The 15,352-nt window shown below is 37.9% G+C and overlaps 2 protein-coding genes across 4 annotated transcripts; both read left to right on the plus strand.

Moving 5' to 3' along the window:
* Nucleotides 1-140: 140 nt before the first annotated feature.
* LOC106138966 (zinc finger protein 311) lies at nucleotides 141-10,078 on the plus strand. Of its 3 annotated transcripts, none has more exons than XM_013340282.2 (2): nucleotides 141-470; nucleotides 6,041-7,659. In XM_013340282.2, the coding sequence occupies exons 1-2, from the start codon at nucleotides 285-287 to the stop codon at nucleotides 7,271-7,273; spliced, it is 1,419 nt and encodes a 472-aa protein (XP_013195736.1). In that variant the 5' UTR covers nucleotides 141-284; the 3' UTR covers nucleotides 7,274-7,659. The 3 variants fall into 3 exon arrangements, with proteins under 3 accessions (XP_013195736.1, XP_060809253.1, XP_013195737.2); XM_060953270.1 differs by lacking the exon at nucleotides 6,041-7,659 and adding an exon at nucleotides 1,137-2,664; XM_013340283.2 differs by lacking the exon at nucleotides 6,041-7,659 and adding an exon at nucleotides 8,815-10,078 and having other exon boundaries at nucleotides 149-470.
* Nucleotides 10,079-10,446: 368 nt separating this feature from the next.
* On the plus strand, nucleotides 10,447-14,639 carry LOC106138964 (thioredoxin-related transmembrane protein 2 homolog). The gene is made up of 4 exons (XM_060953323.1): nucleotides 10,447-10,820; nucleotides 11,133-11,396; nucleotides 11,589-11,723; nucleotides 12,700-14,639. Exons 1-4 carry the CDS (start codon nucleotides 10,528-10,530, stop codon nucleotides 12,803-12,805), a joined length of 798 nt encoding a protein of 265 aa, XP_060809306.1. The 5' UTR covers nucleotides 10,447-10,527; the 3' UTR covers nucleotides 12,806-14,639.
* The last annotated feature ends 713 nt before the right edge of the window (nucleotides 14,640-15,352 follow it).

The raw sequence follows: 15,352 nt of genomic DNA on the forward strand, positions 1-15,352 counted from the left end.
TACTTGACAAGATCTTTACATACTTTTTTCGCTTCATTCACATTCTTATCTCTCGTTATCTGTGGTGTAGATTGAGTGATTAGAGTGTAATTCAGAATAAAGATAAGTCGCAATCAACACAGTAATCAGGGCTTCATTTACGTCACGTCACTAGCAATGTCAAATTTTCAAAAACGTCAGTGAACTACAGTGAAAGAGCGGCGGTTTTCCTTTTACGCGTTTTATTTTATGTTCATCACAAAGTTTTGATACTTTTTGCAATAAGAATAATTAATAGGTCAAAAATGCCAAGAGAAATAGATGTAAAAGCTTTGGTATCGCACATTGTTCTTGGCAATGGAATGGACAAATGCAGAATATGCATGGGTGATACAACCGAGGGGCAAGTGCACCTTGGAGACACGGTTATGACCGATGGCGAAAGGCCGGTGACCTTATCGGAGCTGCTAGAAATCATAACAGGAGTTGAGGTGAGTTTATGAACTTCTTCAGTGGTCTTCCACATAGGATGGGTGGGTTAAATTTTTGCGCAAAATGAAACGCGTCACCTTTCTGTCAAGCAAGATGGCCGTCCGACCCGTCATTTTATGTATTTCCAGGGGTCAATGCTTATCAAATCCCGACAGTAACGAGGAAACTAAGACAAATAAATTGAATGCAGAGCTGCTTGTAGCATACCAATAAACATATAAAAAAAACCTGTACTCATTGACACCTTTTATTTCAATTAATGAGGCTATATTTTATTTATTCTGACTATAATGTCTTATGTTCATATATTTACTGTAAGAATTCATAATCCCATCTCAATTTTTATAATTTTAATCAAAAAAATATATTTTAATATGATTGACTTTCTCGAATATCATAAAGGGATCATACTAGATCCCATAGGAAAAATGCCTGAAGACAAAAATACAGAATATGCTGCCGACATACTGTCATGTAAGAACAGGTTTAATCAGTTTGGAGATAGTGTTAATAACACTACTATTAAATATTTATTAGCATTTTTTTGGCCATGAAGATTAAATAATAAAGTATTTATAAGTGTTGAATTACTATGACAAGCTTTCATTGCTGTTTATAAGTCAATGGCAATATGTGTGGCGGAATGACCAGTACGGTGGTTGCAGGTACAGCAGCTGAGCGGCCTGCCTCCTGTTCTGTGCTCAAAGTGCTCACACTCAGCCATCGAAATAGCTAGCTTCACAACATTGTGTCGGGACTCTGTCAGTCTTTGGGAAAACATCACTGCTAAAATCCAAAATATACTCCCAAAAAGAAATTTATGCAAACAAACTTTGGCAGTTCTATTAGATGAAGATAAGATTTTATTTATAGAAAACAAACCAAAGACCACCAAAACAGCAGTGAAGAGACTGACAGAACAATTAGCAAAGGATAAAGTTAAAGTTGTTAGACAAAAAGAGGAATATGCCAAAAGCCAGACTTGTGAATGTCCCAATTGTGGTAAAAAGTTTCACTATGCCAGGAGCTTGTTTCTACATTTAAAAGAATCATCCAATATGCAACGGGCTTGTCATATTTGTGCAGGAATCATGTCTAGGGACGAGCTAGTCAGGCATCTGGTCGATGTACATGATCGTGAAGCGTATGATTGCGACAAATGTCCGGCTCTATTTCGGACATATAGCCAATTTGAAAAACATCAAAAGCGAGCTCATTCGGGAGGTGTATGTACATGTGGGGACTGTGGACGCAGTTTCCCTTCAAACCAGGCATACAATGCTCATCTCACTGTCCACATATTGAAAACTTGTCCAGGCTGCGATAGCCCATTCCGCAACCACTCCTGCTATTTGCACCATGTGAAAAGATGTTGCAATTTAGATAAAAATAGAAATGACACTTATCATACAAAGCATAAAGTTACAGTTGAAGTTAAAAATAAGATGAGTAAACGAAAAATCAGAGTCGGTATGAGAGGTAGTGCTGATACGCAATGTGTCTGCGATTATTGTGGCAAAAAATTTGCTGGGAAGAAGTTTGTGGGTGCTCATATAAAAATTGTTCACCTGAAGAACACGCACAAGCCTTGTATTTACTGTGGCAAGCTACTTGCCGCTGCTCACATGACGGAACATGTGAAAATTCACTTATCAGACCGCTCGTACAAGTGTGAATATTGCGCTTTCATTCTCAAAAGCAAATTGGGTTATATTCAGCATCTCAGATTACATACAGGTGAGAAGCCATATGCTTGTAAACATTGTGGTGAAAAGTTCTCTGCATCGTCGCGAAGATCTGAGCATATACGAAAGATTCATTCAATGGATGTTATTCTGAATCATGCCTGTCAGCTTTGCCCAGCGAAATTTCGTTTGCCGTATAAATTACGGAGGCATATGACAACTGTGCACAACCAAGATGAGTCATTGATACTCTTTGAATGCAATGTATGCCATGAAAAATTCAGTAGCTGCAGAGGCTTGCTGCATCATAGCAGGAAACATCAAAAAGTTGCTATGAATAATGCTACAGAAGTAACCCATGAAAATATTGGACTGGTTCTAGATAGTGTCATTTAAAAACTGCATGATTTACACAATGTGAATAAAATTATTGTAAATAAAAAAAATATATGTTTTAGTTATTGTACCAATCAACAAACTACTACTCACATAGGTATAATCCGTTTCAATAAAGAAATAGTCTAAAATGGAGTCAAGTACTTGCACTGACAGATAGTAGGGTTAGCAAAAAAAGTGGTTTTTTTTTTCAGTACATTATAAAAAAAAGTAAAAAAGAAATTTCTGTACATTGAATAATACAAATTCCTAATCCAGGATCCATGGTAAAAGGCATACCCCGAACTCCTCTCCAGACTAAAGCCAGGAGGAAGATTAAAATACATATTAAAAAAGTATGCGATGGAGTACATAAGCGTGGTAGAGGAAGAATATGAAAAAAAAAAACCTCACAATTTTTTTTAAATTCTTCCACATCACCACACCACACATAAATTATACGAAACAAACATCTACAATATTATAGTAAATCTTGCAGTACATACCGCTGTGTGCTAGAAGAGAGGTCATGATTTTGACCGCCATTTTAAATTCGTTTATTGAAATGCGTTATAATTAAATATTATATCACCAATGAATTGTGATTTTATCAGATAATTAATTATAACTTAACCACTAAAATCTCTGACGCTTTCCTACATTTTTAACCTGGAAAAGATTTCAATAATTACCTAAGTAGTGAATTAACATAATACAACTTACATTTTGATATTGTACTTAGTAATAGTTCAAAGCGTTTAGGTGTCATTATTACAAACTTAGCGGTAGTCCCGGCTTCGATTCCAGGTTCCACCTGTGACCGTGAACCTAGAGGGAATAATTAAACTTTTACAAAAAGCTGTTCCTGTCCTAACCCAAAACCTCAAAGGGATACCTTATCCAACTTCTATCATGGTTACACATCGCATAGCCGCAATTGCTTGAATAGAACACTGTATGAGCGTTTGTTGGTATTCCAGAATTTCCAGATTATAAATCTGCCATTTTCCAATGTCGCTGTTTCGCTTTTTATTATGTCGTGGAACGGGACAGCTATAGTTTATCGCAAGATGAAAATGTCGTCGCGCGGGGCATGTTAACCCTGCAGAACTTTTCGTTACGTATTTCCGAATGCATTGCCCAGCTGTTGGCTTGCAGTTACTGATGCTATGAAAAGATTTGCCAAAGTTCGTACAGTCGGCTGTCTGCCCTAAAAATAAACAATAGTGTGAACTTTGAAAGCAAAACCTTTCGGCTCTTTGGTTACAATATGTACCGGAGAATTCGAAAATCAACATCAATTTAAAATTCATTTTCTGTTGATGATCTTTGGGGTCTAAAAGAGCGTCGGTAGTCGAATAACGGTATCAGCCTGTAGACATGAAAATGAAAATTATTTAACGACTACAACATACAAATCACAACTCGGCATAGCAGATATAATACATTAATGATCGTAGGACATCTACTCTGTACTATCTAAGGTTTCCTCACTAGGCAAGCCTGTACCGAGGAAGCATACATATCAAAATTTTTAATGACACATTGAGCTAAGTCCTGACCAGAGCCTACTTATTCCAGATGGCGGTCACACACACGCTGCCAAATCAGCTCTGTTCAGGATGCGCTAAATGTGCTACTTGCATTATACCCTTTATGCAACTTGCCAAAGCGTCTTCTATACGTTGGAACCAAATAACAGACTATCTTTTCACATTAGAAAAAACAAATTCTAAAAGAGATCTAAAGAAAAGGAAGAGTGTGTACGTCAAAATAGGTGACGAAATGCAAACTCACGTGAGTTTGCGGTACAAAGAAGCGTCTCCGCAGCAGAAACTGAAAAATTTGAAAAAGAGCCTAAACAGATCGAATACGAAAGGAAATAAATGCTTTAATGCTGTGGTGAGATGCCCCGAGTGTGATAAATTATTCACAAAGATATACAAGCTGAATATTCATATGAGAGTTGTCAATAAAAAAATGTGTAGTTATTGCAAAAAAATATGCACCAGTAAAGAATATGAAGAACATGTGAAGACCCATGGAGTTATTTTGTCATCATGCCAAATATGTCATGGAACATTCGAGAATTTCGATAGGTATTTAAATCATAAGAAACGCTGCAAGAAACTTTCGCATTCATGCATCGACTGTTGTTATTCCTTTTCGTCTGCGGAACAACTAATTCATCATATCCCAATACACAAATCTAAAACTTGCTCGGGTTGTGGTACAATATTTTCAAACAAAGCGTGCTTCGAATATCATGTAAGACATTGCAAAAAATCAGGTTCGAAATCAACGTATCTTGCTCAAAAATATAAATGCGATTGTTGCTCGAAAGAATATTTTAATAAATCTGTATTGAAAATGCATATAATCCATAATCATATGTCCGGTCGTAAATATCAATGTGAATCCTGTGAGAAGAAATTTTCCAGTCGTCAAAGTTTGGAGGAGCATAAAAACACTCATAAAAAAGTCAACGATAGATTCGTTTGTGACGTATGTAATGCGAAGTATAGTACTAGACGCGGCTACCAAAAACATCTGATGAATAAAGGCCACCACGTCCCATATATGTCTACTGATGGCAAGATACAAGCAGATGTACCTGCAGAGGTACCAGGAAGATATGACCGCAAGTTGCAATGTTCGGTATGTTACAAAACTTTCTCATACAAGAAAAGGTTGCATCAGCATATGAGTACGAGACACAAAATTGGTCTTGGAGACGCCGTGAAAAATTAAAACTAATCTCGTGTAAAAAAGTTTCGACATTAGCTTTAACGGCCTAAAGATTGAAAGCATTTGTAACTGTTAATTTTACCATTGTAAAGATAACTATTTTGAATACATTTTATTGACGTATCCAGACATTTAAATTATTTGTCCTTTCTTACGAGTATATATATACTCTCTGGTTGGCTGTGAGAGGTCATGTTAAATGTACACTAAACTTGAAAAAACTAAGACCACGTTCAGCTGTTTGATGATGGAATTTAGATTCAATTAGTGACATGTTGCTAGCCCATCGCCTAAAAGATTCCCAAGACACACACTTATGTTTTTTTCATTTCGCTTCTAGACAAGCATGGAAGCTCATGGAAGAACTTAACAGTGAATTAATGAATTTGTTGTTATGGTTCTATTTCTCTTTCGCATTTTCCAAATAATAAACCAAAAACGTAAACCCCATTACAAAAAAAAAACTATGTCTCACACAATATTATTAAAAACAAGCACACTCACTTTCAATCAAACTAATAAAATGTTGTTGGTATAACTGTTGGGAAGGAGTACTTAATAAATCTATTTCATGTACTGCAAACACGTGTTTTACTTCTGTAAACGCAGATGAGAATAAAAGATCGTCAACCCAGAACCTTATTGAAACCATTGATTAAAACGTTATTCTGGTTGTATAAACAAAAGATACGAGTGTTGCAAAATCACAGCCTTAAAAAATCTACGCCAAGAGGAACGGACTGATTCCAAACTCGTTTCAGGTGGACGAGCAATGCGGAGCGCCAAATGGGATTTGCAAGACTTGCGTGCATGACGCCATGGTTGCAATTAGCTTCAGGCGCCTCGTCCATGACTCCGCCGGACACTGGGACAATATCGCGTCATCGCTCACCGAACTCCACAATGCGACGAAGGAGGACAAGGCTTTTTACGTCTTCTACACACCAGATTGCAAATCAACTACAATAATCAAGGATCAGGCGAAAAGCGTCAAGAATACGGACGAAGCATTGCTAAGGCTCGTTGAATTCAGGGACAAAAAACCTAAAAGGGTCAAAAAGATGACGTTCGACTGCTCTTGTCCCGATTGCGGTAAAAAATTCACGAAACCATTACTTCTAAATAAACATCTGAAGAATACTCTGAAGAGAATTTGCAACAGGTGTGGCAAGTTAATGCCGAAATCCAAATTGGCGCAACACATGTCGAAATATCACGATATTGAAGTCTTTGATTGCAATATATGTCATAAACTGTTCGACGAGGAGAATAGAGTGACAGAACATTATTTGAAATGCCACGATAATAAAAGTATCCACTGTGATACGTGCAAAATGGGTTTCGATTCAGCAAGGTCTTTAAATGGGCATACGTATTCCCATTCTTTGTTCCACTGTAAAAACTGCTCTAAGAGCTTTGAAAATCTTAAATGCTTCTCGTACCATCAAGAGAAATGTTCGTCTGCCAAAGTTGTTAAAACACATGACAATATCAAGTACACCTGCGATTACTGTGGCTTGTCTTACGACAAGAAACCTTCACTGCGTGTTCACATAATTCATAAACATTTGAATGTCCTGCCGTACGTGTGCGAGCTATGTGGGAAACGAACTTCTACCATCGGCCACTTGCGTTCGCACGAAGCTATTCACACGCAAAAGAGAAAGATATACGAATGTTATTGCGGCGCGAGGTTGCGGACAGAAGTGGGTTACCAGATGCACCAACGCATTCATACCGGGGAGAAACCTTACGAATGCGAGGAGTGTGGAGATAAGTTTCTATCTGCTTCGCGGAGGCTGGATCACATAAAACGCAGGCATAGGAGTACACAAGAGATGCCGCATGGGTGTGACAAATGTCACGCGAGATTTGTCAGACCTTTTGAACTGAAAAAGCATTATTTGAGTGTGCATTACGCATGTATTGACGTGGCACCTGCTCCCAGAGCGGTTAGAAGGAGACAGCATATTAGAGTAAAATCTTCTGTTTGAAATGGTCATTTGTTTGTAGTTTTGTGGAAAATTGTCATCTATCATAAAACAAAACAGTAAAACGAAAGTCGTTTTGTACATAAAATAAAAATTATATAATGCCTGAACAAAACTAGTTGTATTTGAATAATAAACCGCACAGTCGCATCGGATCACTCGCATCTTTTCATGGATGTCGTATAAGGCGACTAAGGCGATTAGCACTTGCATCTAGTGCGAGCTTTCATGCTGGTATTAAAGGCAAAGACAAAATAGTTTGCCAGCTGCTATCCTCTTCCCCTGCCGATTGGAATGTTGGCCAAGGGAAAGGCGTGAACACCCAATAAGTAATTAATGATATGAAATTGAAAAACCATTATATCTACTTACATAATGGAGGAATTTGTTTTAGTTTTATTCTTGACATTTGGACACCCTATTCCTAACCTTAAAAGGTTTAATACAAATAATGAATCTTGTTTATTTGTTGCATTTTTGTAACACTTACGCAAAACCTATTGAATCGATTTTCATGAAATTTTGCAGTAGTTTAGCTTAGACATTGGAACGACAAAATACGTTTAAATTTATAAAGATACAAACTGTTGTCCGCGACTTCATTCGCAATGAATTGTAGATATAAACCTTCCTAAGAAAACTCTCTTTTCAACATTTTTAAGATTAGCGCTAACATTAAGACAGAGGAAATAAGAGGACTTCATAATATGTAGTGATAAGGCAGAGGAAGACCGGCAACATCTTGTTAATTTTTAAAGGGGAGTGAAAACCATACCTAGCTACCCATACGCGCACGTGTATACCCGACTGATCGTGCGTATCCCAGCCCAGCTAGCTAATGGCAATGACACGCACACGAGAACGATTTGGGAATCTTAAAATACGATATGTTAGCAAACTATCTCGCATCTGGTTTTCAATCCCATCATTAAGCCTTACAGCTAAACGTGGCCTTTCAAGACTTGGCTCTGCTTATCCCGTAAAGGATAAATATATGATATATGTATGTAATAAATCACCACTATTTGTGTACTCCTAAATCCTACTACTATTATAAAGGCGAAAGTTTGTATGGATGTATGGATGTTTGTTACTCTTTCACGCAAAAACTACTGAACCGATTACCATGAAATTTGGTATGTAGGTAGCTGAAGACCCAGAATAACACATACTACTTTTTATCCCAGAGTTCCCGCGGGATTGATAGGGTTTCCATGCGGACGAAGTCGCGGGCGGCCTCTAGTTTATACTAATTTCATTTATTGTACCTTGTAACTAAATAACTCAAAGTAAGTTTGAGACATTTTTAAATGTGATACTTACTCAACAAAACTATACCTTATAATTATTTCACATATAGATTAACCTCTAAGAATACCAGGCCAATCAGAAAAAGTTAATTTCCCATCATGCCCTAGCCAGGATTCGAACCCGGACCTCTTGTGTGTGTCATTGAAAAGCGCAGTAGGTATGATGTTTTGCGAATAGCCGACCCTCGGCTACTAGCTAAAACTAAAATAACAAATTCATCGTTTTTGTTCCAGGTACACGACGAGCCACTTTGTCCACTCTGCATCTGCATTACTTGTGTCTCCAGCGCCCTCGCAGTCCAAGAGTTCAGGATTTTCGTGAAAAATTCCCAAAAAATATGGTCCAAAGCCCTAAATTCCCTCAATGACCTTCCAGAAGCGTCTCCTCCAGTCAAAACCCTTTGCGCATTTATCAAACCTGACACGTTAACTTTACATACTTATAAAAATTATACTGGAGGTGATTCTAAGACGGTGTTGAATAAAATAAAAAGTCGTATAACTAAGAAAAAACGCGTGGTACGTACGGGTCCACCCTGTTTTTGTCCAGATTGTGGAAAGAACTTCCTCAGTCCACATTACCTCGGTATGCATTTAAGTAATAGCGGCCAAAAAGAAGTGTGCTCCATTTGTGGACAAGTGATTTTGAGAGGGAAACACATGATTGATCATATGACTGAGGCGCACGGACAAAATTGTATACTGTGTAAACACTGTCCACAAATTTTCAACAGTGTATTAGAAATGAAGAAACATGTGAAGAGTGCACACAGAGATGGTTGTTTAACTTGTGGGGATTGCGGGAGGTCTTTTCCGAGAAAAGCGTCTTTTGAAGCTCATTCTCAAATGCACACGGTGAGGACTTGTCGAGCGTGTGGAACGCAGTTCACAAATAGAGCGTGTTATAGGGAGCACAGGTCTAAATGCGAGCCAAATGCAAAACCAGACATAAAATCTATACCACGAAATAAACGCGGCAACGTGAGAGATCCGGCGTACTTCGTTTGTGATTATTGTGCAAAAGTTTACACATCCCGACCACAACTGAAGAATCACATACTTTGGATACATATGAATGTCCGACCTTACCAGTGCACTTATTGTGATAAGAGATTCTATACTTCGGCAAGAAGAGCTGAACACAGTGTCGTGCACACCCGCGAAAGAAATTTCGAATGTGATATTTGTGGCGCGAAATTAGTTTCCAAAATGGCCGCCGTGTACCATAGGCGAAGGCATACAGGAGAAAAGCCTTACGAATGTAAAGATTGTGGTGAAAAGTTTTTATCTGCTTCGCGAAGATTAGAACATGCCAAACGAAGACACGGGAAAGGAGAAAGGCATCAGTGTTCGCAATGCCCAGCCAATTTCGTCAGAAATTGTGAGCTACGGAAACATGTTGCTAAATATCACAGCGCGCCACAAAATTATATGGTAGCGGTCGAAGGGTGATCTTGTTTTTTTATATTTGACATTTTCAATAAAATAATTTTTTGAATATTTTCTTTCATTATAAATTAAGTAATTCATCATCATTATTCTCCTGTTAAAATTTAATCATCGCTTAGTAGGTACAAGAGAGTTTTTCATGTCGTAATGACCGTCTGACGTCCAGGTATAAATCTCTTCTCTAGAAATGAGCCCGATCATACTTCTGTAGCGAATAAGCCAGTCCAAACCGTTCCCTTACGACTGCGACACTACAGGAGAACCTAAGTTACGCAACATTGTTCTCCTATCCTAATTACTGCGGCATGTGGTATAAGTTTCAAAACACTTATATCTAGAGCAATATAAATGATTATTATAAAAATGTGATCGTCAATCAATGTCATATCAGGGCAAATATCATGTCAGACCGTCACTGTCAGTTTACATTTGATTGAAGTAGTTCTGCAAGGTTTAATACAGTTTCGTTATGAAAAAATAAAATTTTAATATTCAACAATGAGTTTCATCAAAGATTTTCGTCAGTTACTAAAGCCATATTACTGGATTAATATACTCTTGAGCATTTCGTACGTTACCTGCAAGCGTACAGCTGTAATATGCAATTTTTTGTTCCCGAACACCGATTGTGAATTGGACAGTCGTGAAACGGAAATATTGTTTTTCCTGATTATCGTCGTGATGTTGAGGACGAGAAAGGCGGGAAGTGTGACGATGGTCAATTATCTGTCGGCCTCATTCGTTTACACAAAGATTGCCAACCTGATCCTTTGGTTTTATGCAGATATAAGGTGAGTAATATCTCAGTTTCTATCAGCCAGGTTGTTGGTCTCAGGTTAGAAAAAAAATACATACAGAATTATCACATAGCTTCAAAATTAATTAGCCATTTAAAAAACTAGAATTGATTCATGTTTGTTAAGAACAGAAAATAAATCATTACAAAATACCAATGGTTTGAAATGAGACCAAAAGCAGCCAGCTCAATTGGTTGTTTGTATAGAAATATATAGAAAATAATTATTCACTACAAAACACCAGTCATTTAGGTTAAAACTAAAGCTAACAACTAGATTCTTTTTAATTTAATTAACAACCCGCAGATACGGCCTCCCGTACGGGGCTCTGGTCATCTTGTGTGCGCTCACACTCCCCGAGCCGACGTACATCGGCCCTGAACACGTGACCTACTTCCGAGGACTGCAAACACTTGACGAGGAACTGAAACACCACAAGGGCACGACGTGGCTCGTCTGTTTGTACGCGGCGTGGCACCCTGCTTGTGTAAACTTTGCTCCGGTTTTCGCTGAGCTTTCCGCGAGTTACAGCTTGGACAACTTCAAGTTTGGGAAGCTCGATGTTGGGAGGTAAGGTAATAGGATGTCATATGTTCTTTATCCCAAAATAATAAGCATAGCCCTTAGTCGCCTTTTACGACATCCACTACGATCTCAAGATCGACGATCTTCGATTCTCAAGTGCCGAAAACCATACGGCATTGCAAGGCACAAGAAGAATAAATAAAAAAAAAAAATTAAATTGCACTTTGACATTTTCAGGTATCCAGATGTCGCAGCCAAGTTCAGGATTCAGGACGGCCCCACGAGCCGCCAGCTGCCCACGCTGTTGCTCTTCACGGAGGGACAGGAGGAGATGAGGCGACCCCAGCCGGACAATACTGGGAAGCTGCAAAAGTTTGTGATAGCTATAAATTTTTCACATTCATTGTCTTTTCTTACATACATACATACATATTGTCACGTCTATATCCCTTGCGGGGTAGAGCTAACAGTCTTGAAGACTGAAAGGCCACGCTAAGCTGTTTGGCTTAGTGATGGAATTGAGATTCAAATAGTGACAGGTTGCTAGCCCTTCGCTTAAAAGAAGAATCCCAAGTTTATAAGCCTATTCCTCAGTCGCCTTTTACGACATCCATGGGAAAGAGATGGAGTGGTCCTATTCTTTTTTTTAATGGTGCCGGGAACCACACGGCACTGCCGATTACAATAGATAGATTGAATATTATTATTATAGATTTGATTTTTCACATTCATTGACACTCAGGTTTGTGATTATTGTTTGATTTTGATTTAAAAAAAAAGGACAGGTTTACAGAGATTGAGTTAGCCTTGAAGTTAGTTCGAATCTTGTGTTACGAGTTACTTACTCAACGATACTATATTTTATAATAATTATTTGTATAGATAAACATCCAAAAACCAGGCCAATCAGAGGAAGTTCGTTTCTCCTCATCCCTTGCCCGGGATTCAAACCCGGGACAGACAAACGCGTTACCATTGCGCCATAGTAGGCGTTATATGTATTTTTTTTTGAATCTTTGTATCTAATTCCCCATTAATACATACATACTATAATCATGTCTATATTATCCTTTGCCGGATAGACAGAGCCAACGGTCTTAAAAATCTGATAAAAATACTGATAGACCTCGTTTGGTTGTTCAGCTTGATGATAGAATTGAGATTCAAATATTGACAGGTTGCTAGCCCATCCCAAGCCTATCCTTTAGTCGCCTTTTACGACATCCATGATAAAGATATGCAGTGGTTCTATTTTTTCCCCTATTGGTGCCAGGAACCACTTACATAATTCCCTATTAATAATAATAAAGTCATTTCTTGCTTTATTAAAATCTCTCTATGGTTTCAGGTTCCTCTTCTCAAAGGACAACGTAAAAGCCGCTTTTGACATTGACGGCATATACCAGAAGTGTAAGGAGAAGCTGGCTACGTCCAAAAACAAGAAGACAGATTAAACACCCTCCTTTTTGTGTGTGAGTCTCTCTCTCTCTCTCTCATCTTCACGTGTCCACAGTTGCAGTCTCCGCCACAATGCTTGGGGGCCCGGGATCCGCTTTATTTATTTAAAACTTTATTGCATAACAAAAATATGTACCTACAAAAGGCGGACCTAATGGCATTATCTACCAGTCAACCAGCTGACCGAACAGATAAACTTTAAGTTGGTGAAAAATACATACTTACATTAAAAATATACATACATACTTAAAATATCAGATTCGCTTTCCTACTTTTCTTTTTCCACCCATGAAAATATGTAATAGTAATGATAGATTTTGTTAAAATGAGAACCGACTCCGATCGATATCCTTCGTTTTTGAAATCGGTTAAATTAATAAAACCATCTCCTAAGTGTAACATCGCCCAAGTGTAACAAACACAAACCCGAACACCGCATCAAAATCGGTTCAACGGAGCGCGAGATAATCGCCGACAATCATACATACAGGTCTAACTGAGAACCACTAGTTATTTGACTTTAATTACTTCTAAAATAAACTTAGATACTTGCATTAAGGCGATATAAAGCATCTAAAGTACATGATATATAGTCATGTCTTTATTCCTTACGGGGTAGACAGAGCCAAAAGTCTTGAAAAACTAAAACGTTCACCTAGAATATTTTTCTTTATTGATGATCTGAATTATGTATTTTTTAGATTAGGATTATGATAAATTGTTGCCATATTTTTTGTTTATATTTGATTGAAAAACGAAAACGCTTTTAATTAATCCTCTTCCTCCTGGTTATATCCTCAACTCTTAGGAGGAGCACGGGTGCGCCGTTTTGACCATGAACCAGGATTGGTTGTGTCGGGTTTATACACGAAGCGATTCCCTCATATGACCTCAGCAACTTTTTCAAGGGAACCTAACCAGTATTGGATCATGGTCACTCATTCAGTTGCCTGAATGTGCAGGTTTCCTCACGATGTTTTGCCCTCACCGTAAGAGCGTCAGTTACCACTCAAACTAATATACATAACTCATAAAATGTCATTGGTACACAAATGGACGAGGTGGGATTTGAAGCTGTGCCTATATAAGTATGTATGTGTATTAAGTAGAATAGATTTATTTTCAAAATTGGATACAAGGTATCACTTATTGACGTCACAACACTTAAATCTAATTATATCTACTACCGGTTCCAAAGCGCATGTGTAGAAGAAGCGGCAGAACAAACAACACTGCAGCATTTTCACCGGATGCCAATTTACAAATATAGATCTCTTAAATCTAAATCGTCACATTGTCTACTTACATTAAAAAAATGTGAATGAGTGTAAAACTAATGATTTCAATGTGAATATTATAGCAAATAGTTATTGATAATATAATACTTTACAAATTATGTCAATACCATACCTTATCGACCATCTACGCTTCTTAACCTTGAAAAGTTACTGACGCTACGGTAAGAGACATTCAGACAACTGGATATGAAACCCTGATCCAATATAAGCCAAGTTCCCCTGAAAAAGTTACGGAGGTCAGAAGGAAGTCGTTTCGTGTAAAAACTTGACTTACTCATCAACGATCCATCCTGGTCACAGGATTAGGCTGCATGTATCAGAAATAACAGCGGTAACTAAACGATACCAAAGAGTTGTATGTTTATTTAATTAGGATTTTAACGTGAAATTTGAATTAACGACATGATGTATTTAATCTTGGTAACTTGGTAGTAGTTACCTATATCGTAGGTATTAAGAAAATGCGCAATAAACAGCACTTTATTTTGTGTCCAACATTATTTGTATTTTAATTATTTATTATGCGAATAAAATAGAGTTAAAATTTTATTTTGTTTTATTACATAGATACATATCACCCTACGAAATCACTCTTGGGGGGTAGACAAAGCCATCAGTCTTAAAAAGACTGATAGGCCACCTTCAGCTGTTTGGCTTAATGATAGTTTTGTGATTCAAATAGTGACAGGTTGCTAGCCCATCGCCTAAAAGAAGAATCCCAAGTTTAATGTAAGTACTATTTTAAGTGTTCACCGTTAACGTATGAGTTGAAGATAGAAGAAAGATAAAAACATTTTTATATCTACCTAAGCTTAGAATTGAAAAGAATAGGTTGCGGAACTCGGATGGGGGTCGCTTGGTGTAAAAACCTGACTCACCCAATCCAGGATCCATGGTCAAAGACATACCCCGCTCTCCTCTCCAGAGTGGTGAGGATGCAACTGGGACTAAAGCCGTGAGGAAGAAGACCTATTATCCACGAACAGTGGCCACATTGCGCGTCCTAGTAAATAAAATAAATAAATATATACGGGACAAAAAAAACAGATTGAGTTAGTCTCGAAGTAAGTCCGAGACTTGTGTTACGAGATACCAACTCAACGATACTATATTTTATAATAAATACTTATATAGATAAACATCCAAGACTCAGGCAAATCAGAAAAAGTTCTTTTCTCATCATGCCCTGGCCGAGATTCGAACCCGTTACCTCCGGTAACACAGACAAGCGCACTACCGCTGCGC

This window comes from Amyelois transitella, chromosome 31 (assembly GCF_032362555.1).
Source record: "Amyelois transitella isolate CPQ chromosome 31, ilAmyTran1.1, whole genome shotgun sequence".
In the NCBI taxonomy this organism is placed as follows: Eukaryota; Metazoa; Arthropoda; class Insecta; order Lepidoptera; family Pyralidae; genus Amyelois; species Amyelois transitella.

Bases quoted from the DNA above. Each gene is read 5' to 3' on its own strand.
- LOC106138966 (XM_060953270.1), top strand. From the start codon at position 285: ATGCCAAGAGAAATAGATGTAAAAGCTTTGGTATCGCACATTGTTCTT. The intron at 471-1,136 runs GTGAGTTTATGA...CGGTGGTTGCAG, and splicing joins AAATCATAACAGGAGTTGAG to GTACAGCAGCTGAGCGGCCT.
- LOC106138964 (XM_060953323.1), top strand. From the start codon at position 10,528: ATGAGTTTCATCAAAGATTTTCGTCAGTTACTAAAGCCATATTACTGG. The intron at 10,821-11,132 runs GTGAGTAATATC...AACAACCCGCAG, and splicing joins TGGTTTTATGCAGATATAAG to ATACGGCCTCCCGTACGGGG. The intron at 11,724-12,699 runs GTTTGTGATAGC...CTATGGTTTCAG, and splicing joins AATACTGGGAAGCTGCAAAA to GTTCCTCTTCTCAAAGGACA.